We start from the raw sequence: 12468 nt of genomic DNA, 5'->3' as shown, positions 1-12468 counted from the left end.
TACTTGGGAGGCTAAGATGAGAGAATCGCTTAAGCCCGGGAGTTGGAGGTTGCTGTGAGGGCGACAACTTGAGACTCTGTCTCAAAAAAAGAAAAAAAAATGCCTGTACAAGCTTTTTTATTTTATTTTTTTTGAGACAGAGTCTCACTTTGTCACCCTGAGTAGTGGCGTCATAGTTCACTGCAACCTCAAACTCTTGGACTCAAGTGATCCTCTCATGTAGCTGGGACAACAGGCACTTACCTTGACACTGGCTATTTTTAGAGACAGGGTCTCGCTCTTGCTTAGGCTAGTTTCAAACTTGTTGAGCTCACGCAATCTACCTGCCTTGTCCTCCCTGAATGCTAGGATTATAGGCGTGAGCCACCCCACCTGGCCCCCAAAGGCTTTTTTAATCTGGTAGGAAAAAATCAGAAATGTCTGAGTAGCTGTTAATTGAAGTGGTCTATAAGAAAGGTATGCTCTAGGGGGCAGCGCCTGCGGCTCAGTGAGTAGGGCGCTGGCCCCATATACAGAGGGTGGCAGGTTAGAGCCTGGCCCTGGCCAAACTGCTACAAAAAAATAGCCAGGCATTGTAGCCAGTACCTATAGTCCCAGCTACTCGGGAAGCTGAGGCAAGAGAATTGCCTAAGCCCAAGAGCTGGAGGTTGCTGTAAGCTGTGATGCAATGGCACTCTACCAAGGGCAACCTAATGAGACTCTGTCTCTAAAAAAAAAAAAAAAGGAAGGTATGCTCTAAAAAGAATTAGATTAGGCTCAGCGTCTGTAGCTCAAGAGGCTAAGGCGCCAGCCACATGCACCAGAGCTGGCGGGTTCAAATCCAGCCCGGGCCTGCCAAACGACAATGACAACTACAACCAAAAAATAGCTGGGCGCTGTTGTGGGCGCCTATAGTCCCAGGTACTTGGGAGGCTGAGGCAAGAGAATTGCTTAAGCCCAGGAGTTGGAGGTTGCTACGAGCTGTGATGCTACGGCACTCTACCCAGGGCCACAGCTTGAGGCTCTGTCTTTGAAAAAAAAAAAAAAATTAGATTAATTGAGGAGATAAGACATATGTGACAAATGGCTAACTGTGAAACTTGGACAGATCACCACCTCTCCTTGGGCCTTAGTTTCTCTATAGGATGAGAAAAATCGCAAGACTTTGTAAGTTGGGCCTCTGCATGATTGGGGATTTAGGGCATTTTTCATTCAGAATGGGAGCTCTTCTGCAGCTCACTGTTTATGTTACTCAGCAGCTTGAACTGGAAAATTTAAAAATCATGTATCTGCTCTGCCAAATATAATAAGCCCATGGACCAGCTAAAGGTTAGAAAAACAGTGGTATAGTTATTAAGCAGCACAGAAGAACTGCTCCCTGACTTGTAATAGTCTTTAGTTTACCACTGTTGTTTCAACACTTTGAAAAAGGCATAGTATTTTCTCTCCCTCTGCCCTTTTCAGAAGGAACTTAAAAAAAAACTTATTTTCTAAGAATTTGAAATGAGTATCTTTTACAGAAATGGATTTTGCATTTTGGATTTTGCCTTTTCTTCAATTTGAGATACTGGTATTCCCTTTGGAATTCATATTTCTATGCATATTTAAGAAGGGTTTCATAAAAATAGGTCATTTGAATATGTCAGCATTTTAATGTGATGAGATTTGGTGTTTGAATATGTGCAAATTGAATTTATTTTAATGTTTATTCACTGTTTTTCTTTAATGAACAAATCAGTATTTCATTAGCCTAAGAGAAGTACCATGACCATTGGTAGTGATTCGTTGTGTGATAAGAGACTTCACCTAAACATGGAGTGCAACATAAGAAAATGAGGAGATAGCAAAGATGTTTTAGCTGCTGATTAAGTTCAGCGGGGTGGCTGTGGCTGCTCTGCCACGGATGGACGCACCATGGTGGACGAGGAGCTGGAGGCGCTGAGGCAGCAGAGGCTGGCCGAGCTGCAGGTGAAGCACGGGAAGCTCATTGAAACATTGATATAAGTGAGCTATCCCATTGATCCAAGTGCATCCAGATATTAATTATTCGGATCCTGGCACAACAGGAGGCAAAATACAGGGAAGCAGAAATGAGAAACAGTATGTTGGCCCATGTTCTGGATCAGTCAGCCTGGGCCAGGTTAAGTAACTTAGCTCTTGTAAAGCCTGAAAAAATGAAAGCAGTAGAGAATTACCTTATACAGATGGCAAGATATAGACAACTAAGTGGGAAGGTATCAGATCAAGGTTTAATAGAAATCCTTGAAAAAGTGAGCCAACAGAGAAGAAAACCACAGTTAATTTTAACAGAAGAAAAGTAATGGACTGTAATGAACATGACAATTATTGACCTAAACATGTTTAGAGAATGGAACTTAATGGAACAAATTCTAGAATAGAAGTTAAGATCTGACTAAATATTTACTTTATTATCTATATGCCTTTAAAAAATAAACTTGTTATGCAAAAAAAAAAAAAAACTGTGACAGAAGAGATTTTACATGGCTAACAGTTTCTAAGGAGTAGACTTTACATAGCTAACAGTTTGTAGGCCCTACAAGTTGCTGCCATTTCTTCAACCCTAGCTTTGGGGAAAAAATGACATATGTTTAACAACAGAAGCTTGTTATTTCAGCTGATACTTGACTGACAGTGCTGGGCCAGTGAAGAAAATGCTGGCACATATGTCAGCCCTTTCTCCAGCCCAACTCCACCCCTAAGTCGATCTCCAAAGGAGGAGCCTTTGATGGACCCTAGGAGAAGTCTGTGTTTGGTGAACAGCAAGCTGTTCGTAGCAATTTTGCTGTGAAATTTTCATAAAACATATTTACACATTTTGTGACTGTGTACCTCTTACTGTTTTGTGACATAAAGGTGATACTCCACACGTCTTATGTCTAAGTACTTTTTGGCATTCTGACTGGCTGATGTCTGGCTTGTCGTCCTGCCTTCCTCCCCTGTACCTTATTCCCTGCCTCACCTTTCATGGTCTTGCGGCTGCTGTGATTGTGAGAGATGCTCTGGAACATGCGTTCCAGGGTCAGAGCCCATCAGAAGCATGCTAGCAAGCAACACACCAAATGGTTTGTGTTTAGTAAAAGGGATGGGTCTGCTATACCAGGCAAGTGTGGGCTGTGTACCAGTTAAATATGAGGGTGAAGGAGGAATGGAAACTAAGTAAAGGCTCGGCGCCTGTGGCTCAAGCGCCTAAGGCGCCAGCCACATACGCCTGAGCTGGTAGGTTCGAATCCAGCCCCGGCCCGCCAAACAACAATGACGGCTGCAACCAAAAAAATAGCTGGGCGTTGTGGTGGGTGCCTGTAATCCCAGCAACTTGGGGGGTGGAGGCAGGAGAATCACTTAAGCCCAGGAGTTGGAGGTTGCTGTGAGCTGTGATGTTACGGCACTCTACCCAGGTCGACAGCTTGAGGCTCTGTCTCAAAAAAAAAAAAAAATAGAAACTAAGTAAAAAGGAAGTTACTGTCTTTTTGTTTGTTTTGTTGTTTTTTTGAGATAGAGCCTCACTCTTGGGCTCAAGCTATCTCCTTACCTCAAGCTCCCAAGTAGCTGGGACTATGGGTGCCCGCCGTAACACCTGGCTAGTTTTTCTATTTTTAATAGAGACGGGGTGTCACTTTTGTTCAGGCTGGTCTCCAGCTCCTGAGCTCAAGCTATCCACCTGCCTCAGCTTCTCAGAGTGCAGTGATTACAGGTGTGAGCCATCATGCCCAGCTACGGTTCCAGTATTGTTTCTGGAACTAACATTTCTTGAGTGCCTGTTAAGTGCCAGGGATTGTGCTATGACTTTACTACATATGTACATTATTCCATTTTAATAAAACAGCCTTGTGAGGTAAATGCATTGGGAAGGTCTATCTGGAATCTGGGCCAAACTACAGAAGACCCACTTCAGTAAACATAGGAATGTAGAGTCATACAGTGATAGAACTTTAGAACTAGATGCTACCTCAGATGTCAACTTCCATCTTGTCAACTTTCCACCCTGGTAACATGGTGCAATAGAAGGACCAAAGGGACTGAATTTAGATGGCTGAACTCTAGGCACCTGATTACACTTGGTTCTTCTACACAGCTAATTCCGTTTTCTTGCCTATAAAATGGGAGTGGCAGTAATACTTAACTGCACAAGGTTGTAGTGAGAGTTCAGGGGTCCTCAAACTGTGGCCTGTGGGCCACATGCGGCGGTGTGATTGTATTTGTTCCTGTTTTGTTTTTTTACTTCAAAATAAGATATGTGCAGTGTGCATAGGAATTTGTTCATAGTTTTTTTTAAAACTATAGTCCAGCCCTCCAGTGGTCTGAGGGACAGTGAATTGGCCCCCTGTTTAAAAAGTTTGAGGACGCCTGGTTTAGAGAACTGATGCATGAAGTGTTCTGTGAACTGTAAAGTGATGTACCAGTATTTGCTGAAGAAGCTGTTTACTTTTATAGATCGGCATCTAAGAAGACATTTATTTGTAAAGATTTTGGTCAGCAAAAGGATTATGTCTTGTCACATTAGTACATGTCTGGCTATAGGTCTCTTGCTATCACTTTTCTTTCCCCCCATTTTCAGAATTGTTTGCTTTATGTGACAGGTATTCAGCTTTGCCTTTTGTGCCAGGTGCTCAATTAGGTGTTGGGGATAGAGTGGTGAATAACACAGATAAGTTCCTGTCCTTTTTGAAACACTGACACTGTGCAGTTTATTAATATTTTTCCTTTGAGGATAAGTGATGCAAAGCCTACCTGATTTCTTATATTTCTGATATATACACACACATATATGTATACATACACACACAGTATTTTTATTTATTTATTTATTTATTTTTTATTGTTGGGGATTCATTGAGGGTACAATAAGCCAGGTTACACTGATTGCAATTGTTAGGTAAAGTCCCTCTTGCAATCATGTCTTGTCCCCATAAAGTGTGACACACACCAAGGCCCCACCCCACACACAGTATCTTTAATTTATTTTTTTGTTTTTAGAGACAGAGTCTCATTTTGTCGCCCTCGGTAGAGTGCTGTGACCTCACAGCTCACAGCAATCGCCTGCTCTTGGGCTTACGTGATTCTCTTGCCTCAGACTCTAGAGTAGCTGGGATTACAGGCGCCCGCCACAACGCCCGGCTATTTTTTTGTTGCAGTTTGGCTGGGGCTGGGTTTGAACCCGCCACCCTCGGTATATGGGGCCGGCGCCCTACTCACTGAGCCAAAGGCACCGCCCCACAGAGTATTTTTTTAAAGACAAGTGTTGAGCTCTTTACATGCTGTTAATGCCAGTTGTGCAAATATTTTGGATGTAACTGTTAGACTGAAGAAACTGTGAGAAAGATGGATTGTGTGGGTGTTTAATAAGATGAACCTGGTTTTGTTTCCCTTTCAAGGACAAATGGGTTGGACTGTAGTACAGACATCTGTGCAGTGCCATATAGCTTCTTTCTTGAGTGTAACACTGTTCACTTGCGTGTGAAGTATGGGCAGTAACGATGTTTGAAAATCATTGTGTGGGGCGATGCCTGTGGCTCAGGAGTAGGGCGCCGGTCCCATATGCTGGAGGTGGCGGGTTCAAACCCAGCCCCGGCCAAAAAAGAAAATCATTGTGTGGTATTTTTGTCATTAGACCCAATTATTTCCCATTATGTGGGAGAAAAGTTTGGTTTAAGTACATTGAGATTTGTTCAAAAAATGAATATATCTTTCATCTCTTGAGTGGCTGGGGTCTCTTCATTCACATCTATAGCTTCGAAGGCTTTGGTGACTCTGCATTTCCAAAAGGATGAACAGTAGGTGTCGTTCAGCCCCAAATGGGCTGGGGAAAGAAGGCACAAGAAGCCCCGGAGCTGATTAGGTAGAAGTTCACCCAAGGTAAAACTGGATCAATCTTTGTAATGTAGTTTATTTTGGATCTCAGCTTAAGATAGGCTCCAGTTGCACTTCTTTTCAAGTGGGTGATCCTTTGTGACCCTGGAAAGAAATCCCTTGGTTACTTTTGGTCCCTGTTTTGCCTGTCTTGAGATGTGGTCAAGAGGAGTGATAATACAGGTAGTCCCCGAGGTACAAATATCTGTCTGACATATGACTTCCATTTATGAATGGAGGCTATTATAGGTAACGGGCAAATATACCTGTTCCAACTTAAGTAAACGTTTAACTTAAGAACAAGCCTACAGGTGGCACCTGTGGCTCAGTGAGTAGGGCACCGGCCCCATATACCGAGGGTGACGGGTTCAAACCCAGCCCCTGCTGAACTGCAACCAAAAAATAGCCGGGCATTCTGGCGGGCGCCTGTAGTCCCAGCTGTTTGGGAGGCTGAGGCAGGAGAATCGCGGAAGCCCAAGAGCTGGAGGTTGCTGTGAGTCCTGTGACATCATGGCACTTTACCGAAGGCAGTGAAATGAGACTGTCTCCACAAAAAAAAAAAAAAAAAAAAAAAAAGAACAAGCCTACAGAACATATCTCATCTGTAACCCAGGGACTGATATTCAAAATGGCATATGGTGTCCTTTGATGTCATTTGCACTGCTCCAGCTATTTTTGATGAATCCATTCAGGCTTTCAGTGACTCAGCAGCCTCCTGATTTTTTTATTCTTTTTAAAAGGAGCTGAACTTTTACAATAAATGGAATATGGTTAATATACTACAGCTAGTAAGTGTGACACATAGTGATAGGCAGTCACGGAAGGGCAGTGAAAGACTGTCACACATAGATGAGTGAGGTCAGGAGGAAGTAGACATCTATGCTGGGGCAAACAGAATCTGCATGGTTACTGGTGGTAGGGAAGGGCCTCTAGGTGAAAGAAGGAATGAATGTAAGGAAAGGCCTGGTATCTGAGCATAGACAGCAGCTGTGGGCCTTTAGAGGTGATGTATGTGAGGGCCATGGTGCTAGGGCCACACTGGGCAGCCTGTGAGGACTCAGCTGTAGGATTTGCAGAGTGCAGAGGTTAGGCATGGGAATGTGACTCAAGTCTTCCTGAAGATGCTCAGACTGTGGAAGGACAGGCTGAATGAGGACTGTGAAGCTGTTCTTTGGGTAGGGGTACCATGCAGGGGACCAGATTGAGCAGCAAGTTTAAAGCTGAGAAGGAAGGGCTTAAGTATGAGAGGAGTGGACTTAGGAGGGAAGAGAGTAGTCTTCAGGTGTAGGCTGGGTGTGAGCTTCTTGTCTGCATTAGACATGTGGCAGCTAGCCAGCAAAAGGATATTTTACTCTTTCTGGCAAGACTCTACAAAAATGGTTCTCTGAGTTGATTCTTTTTTTTTTTTTTTTTTTTTTTTATTTGGCCGGGGCTGGGTTTGAACCCGCCACCTCCGGCATATGGGACCGGCGCCCTACCCGCTGAGCCACAGGCGCCGCCCTCTGAGTTGATTCTTAAATGAGGATGGGGAGGGAGGATGTAAAATTTAGGGAAATATTATATACACCTGCTCAGTACATTCAAAATCATGTCTAAAGTTATAATTTACATGCATTTTTCACAAGAGATTTGAGGAATTTTTCATACCACATCGAATGTTTTTGGGCACTCAGGAGTATCAAGTAGCCAGTTCCATGAAGAAAACTTGGCACAGGCCCATGTGACATAGCATGGTTGTTGCTCATAACACCACAGGCTTCCTGAAGCCCTTGTGGAGGCCCACTGGGTCTGTGGGAGTGGAGCTACAAGCTTTTCCTCTTTGATGGGCCAGCACCCACCCCCCAGCCCCTCTTCCACATTCCAGAGAGAAAGGTGGGCATGTGGGCTGGGGTGAAGATGTGAACTGGACTTGGAAGGTTTCTTTTGCAGACCTTGGTGGCTTGAAAAGATAAATTTCTCAAGTACTTAAAGCCTCTTGGTGCTAAACCAACTAAGCTGACTTTGTGTTATGATAGTATTCCTGGGGAAAAGAATTCCAGAAATTTTAAGGATCAAATATCCAAGAAAAAGAGAAGCATGATATTTGAAAATATTTACTTACTGATTGGAGCTTTCATAACCAGCTCTGTTTCTGTAGTAGGAATTTTAAAATCATCATTTAAAATTTTTCTATTAAGTTGAGAATCTGATAAGCATGATGAAATACCGGCAAATTATTTGTAATCAGTAACGCCTTATGCAAAATAGTCATGATAAAATTAGTTTAATTCATTCAACTAAATATTGAGCATTTGTGATATACTAGATACTCCACTGAGGCTAAAGAACAAATATGATCTAATTCCTGAAAATGGTAAGAATTTTAAATAAATTGGTTCTGCTATAAATTCATTTCTAAGAACTAAGATAATTGGTAAGAATTAGGATGCAAAGCATTAAAAAGAAAATCCCAGAGTGTGCAGAATCCACCAGAAAACTGAAAAACAAAAGCTAATTTTATAGAATAATACAATGGTAACTGTTCAGTTAAAAAGAAATCTACTCCTGGGCGGCGCCTGTGGCTCAGTGAGTAGGGCACCGGCCCCATATACCGAGGGTGGCAGGTTCAAACCCGGCCCCGGCCAAACTGCAACAAAAAATAACCGGGTGTTGTGGCAGGTGCCTGTAGTCTCAGCTACTCAAGAGGCTGAGGCAAGAGAATCACCTAAGCCCAGGAGTTGGAGGTTGCTGTGAGCTGTGTGACCCCACGGCACTCTAGGGCGATGAGACTCTGTCTCTACCAAAAAAAAAAAAAAATCTCCTTAAAGTTGAGACAAAGGAGTGAGCTCAAAGAATGGGAGCTGGGGAAATAAATGCTTGCTGGTCTAGGAGAGCAGGACTCCTAGGAAGGGGGGCAAAGGAGAACAGCCCAACCAAAAGGCCTGCTTAATGAAGCCAGGAAAGAGGGACAGGCTGCCCTCAGGCTGCCCTCAGGACAGACTTGCCCTCAGGTGTAGAGGGCAAGTGAAGAATGGAAAGGAAAAATGGAAAGGCTAAGGGTTCAGCCCCATGATCCCTGAACTCCTTGTCCAGTTTTCTCATCATTGAAAAGTGATGACATTAGTACTAGCTTTGAAGGGTGACTTGTAAGATTGGAGGGGATGGTGAGGTTACAGTTCCCAGAGCCTACCTGGTGCATAGAACATGTTGAGTGGACAAAAGGTGATATTGCTGTGGGGAGGGTGAACTCCAGAGGGTAGGGATGCTGGGTACTTTGATGTGATAGGAAGCCACAGAAGCATTTTGATCAGAGGTAGGATGTGACTAGAATGAATTAATAGTGGTAGCTACTGTTAGTACTTCTGTATGCTGTGTGCTTTCTATCTAATGTCTGCAGCCCTCACCACTGCCCTCAGGGGAGGGGGGTGCGCTTTGTTCTTGTGGCTCAGTGTGAGGAAGTTTACACCTTGCCCAAGGCCAAGTGGCTTCCCAGAGGGTGGGCAGGGTTTGAACCTAGACTCTCTGGCTTTCAAAGTCTGGACCCTTTTTTCTTTTTACCGGACTACCTCTATCTGGGAAGCCATCTCCCAGGGGCTGATGACCTCATGGGGAAGAGAAGTAGATGGCTCAGGTATTAACTGTTGCTACTAAAAAGGTACAGTTGCAGTGTCTCACACCTATAATCCCAGCACTTGGGAGCGCAAGGCATGAAGATTGCTTGAACCAGGAGTTCAGACATCAGCCTGGTGAATGTAGTGAGACCTTGTTACTAGAAAAAATATTTAAAAATCATGCAGGCATGGTGGCATGTCTGTAGTGGATTGATTTGGGCCAGGAGTTAGAGGTTACAGTGAGCTATGGTCCCACGACCGCACTCCAACCTGTGCAACAGAGCATGATCCTGTCTCTGAGGGGTGGGGGGGAGTGTCAGTTCACAATACATGCTCATAGTCCCCATCTACCCCCCTCAAAAAGGAGGAACAGAGGATGGTCACACTTCAATGGAAAAAGAGAACTTGATGATTGGCTATAGAGGAAAGAGGACCGGATTGAACGGAAGGTGACTGTGCAGTTTGAAATGAAGGTGAATAGGCCTGACTTTCCTCTTTGAGATTGGACTTCAAATAGTTCTAGGCTAGGCACAGTGGCTCACGCCTGTAATCTTAGCACTCTGGGAGGCTGAGGCAGGTGGATTGCCTCAGCTCACAGGTTTGAGACCAGCCTGAACAAGAGCCCATCTCTAAAAATGGGCATTGTGGTGGGCACCTGAGGCAAGAGAATTGCTTAAGCTGAAGAGTTTGAGGTTGTGAGCTATGACGCCACGGCACTCTACCAAGGGTGACAAAATAATTACTCTGTCTCAAAAAAAAAAAAAAAAAGTCAGGTACTGATAGGTCCACCTATTTTTCAGAAATGTAATTTTTTTTTTTTTGAGATAGAGTCTCACTATATTGCCCTCGGTAGAGTGCTGTAGTATCACAGCTCAAGGCAACTTCTAACTCTTGGGCTTAAGCAATTCTGTTGTTGTTGTTGTCGTCGTTGTTTATCAGGCCTGGGCCAGGTTCAAACCGGCCAGCCCCGGTGCATGTGGCCGGTGCCCTAACCACTGGGATACAGGTGCTGAGCCAGAAATACAGTTTTCTTATGGGTACATACCTAGCAATCGGTTCAGACTCCATAATAATTTTTGCATGGTGTAGGTGTGGTGTTGCCTGGCTGGCCATCTGCTGTTTGTCAGCATAGTCAGTGGCACTTGGGAAGTGTGACCTTAGGTAAAAGAGATTCAGAGTATTCCTTGGGCTTGGTCTTCTTTTGTGTCTCCTAGGACAATGCTGCTCATACTAGTGTTGAAGGACCTACTTTGAAAAAATTCAGTCTGTGTGGATTGATACTTTTGTAAAATAAAAAAGTAATTAGTAGGCTAAGAAACTGAAAAAGACATGCAGAATACAATTTTTTTAATCTCTAGATTCAGCATATATCAAATTACTCTTGTCACTGGCCATAAAAGTTTCTAAACTCTTATTCCCAATTTCTGTACACAGACAGCACATTTGACTGCAGACTAATAAACTATTCATGGACTGGTATACTTTGATAGGAAGAGATCTAACAAGAAAGTTTGTTCAGCAAATGAGTATAATCAGCAGATGCTTTTGGAATATTTACCTGATTTAAAAGTAAAAATCTTTCACTTGGCATTTAAAATACTTGACATTTCTTCAGTAAAGTTCCATATTGGAGGGCAGGGATATAAAATAAACATTCCAGGAACCAAAGCTAATGTAGTTATTATGAAATCTGTAACTCCCAACTGGTAGCAATACTTTTACTTCCTCTGTTGTTTCTGAGAAAAATTGCACTTTTTGTTCATTTAACTCATATTAGAATGTTTTCTCTGTTAATGCTTGGCTAGCCTTTGAGATGATTTATATATTTCAGTGTATAATTTTAGCTATATTGTTTTAGAAGAAAATGCCTGAGCAAACTTAAAAAAAAGTTTCTTGAGTTGTATATGCTGATATACTGGTCATGTGTAAGTTAATTGTTCATATTCCAAATTGGATTTTTGTTTTCTAGCTGCCATTTATATCTCGTATTTTTAGCTATTTTTACTTTTGCTGGTATTTTATTTGTTCTGACGTGATTTGCTTATGTTGTTTCCTTAGTCTAGAATTCTGTCTCCCTGACTTTAGGGTATAGCTCAAGAGCTGTTTCCCTCAGACAGCCTATCCACAGTATCCTCCTTTGGGCCTCCACTGCTCACTCTGTGTCCTCTGCTGAGCTGCCTTCAACCTGCCTTGTAGCACAGCAATTACTCCCTTCCCCAGCCTCTTTTCTCCTTACTCTAGAGTCAGAATTCCCTTTTGTTTTGAATCATACTTTATATTACACTTTCAAGGCTCTTTCATGTGTATATTCTCTTATTTCATCCTCCAGACAATCCCATGAGGTTGGTAGAACAGAGATTCTCATCTCCATTTTAACTGAGGTGAGGCTGGAGAGTGTCCGCATGGCATGCACCCTCATTCCTTTGCCCTAGGGCTCCCAGAACCACTCGTACCACTCAGGTTTTGAGTTTGCTCAAAGATGTCTATAATTTTGAGGTCTTCTTACTTTTTGTATTTGTTATTTGAAAATCAAACGTTAGAATATCCAGTACAATGTGACAGTCCTCTTTGGAAGAAAAAAATCCTCAGAACCTAATGGAAAGATGGTTAGTTGAGAAGTAGGGCTATGAACCCCAGAATGGCATGCAGAGCAATTTGGGTGTTTTTAAGGACATGTTAGTTATCTCCACCTGTGATTTCCAAACAAGAATAGAGGGGGTGAGTTACCTTTATTTCAACAATAAAAGCCCAGTATATTGGGATTATACAGACATTTCTCACGAAGAAAAGAATCCTTCTTGAAAACAAAAAGGGAGGGGGATGTTGAAAAATCATTTTTAACCCAAGTTAGAAATCATTTGCTTTTGACTTTTTCTCCTGGTCCCCTTATGGTCAAACAGACATGGGTTCCAATCCAGTCTTGCCACTTACTAGGTAGGTTTGGTGATTTTGACCAAATTATTTAATGTCCCTAAACTTGTTTTCTCATCTGTAAAATGGGCAAAATATTGTCTACTTTGAAGGATTATAG

The 12468-nt window shown here is 42.8% G+C and overlaps 1 protein-coding gene across 16 annotated transcripts in view; it reads left to right on the top strand.

The window, feature by feature from the left end:
- Positions 1 to 12468, top strand: part of WDR20 (WD repeat domain 20) — an 85661-nt gene that overhangs the window by 42671 nt on the left and 30522 nt on the right. For 3 of the 16 annotated variants that reach the window (XM_053603122.1, XM_053603120.1, XM_053603130.1), the window contains exon 2: positions 11767 to 11818. The exons of the other annotated variants lie outside the window; for them this stretch is intronic. In XM_053603122.1, coding sequence (XP_053459097.1) covers positions 11767 to 11818 — 52 coding nt within the window. The remainder of the gene's footprint in view (positions 1 to 11766; positions 11819 to 12468) is intronic. 16 annotated transcript variants of the gene reach the window in all.

This window comes from Nycticebus coucang, chromosome 9, assembly GCF_027406575.1.
Source record: "Nycticebus coucang isolate mNycCou1 chromosome 9, mNycCou1.pri, whole genome shotgun sequence".
In the NCBI taxonomy this organism is placed as follows: Eukaryota; Metazoa; Chordata; class Mammalia; order Primates; family Lorisidae; genus Nycticebus; species Nycticebus coucang.
The sequence above is the reverse complement of the archived record's forward strand: the minus strand, read 5'-3'. Positions and strand labels throughout refer to the sequence as shown.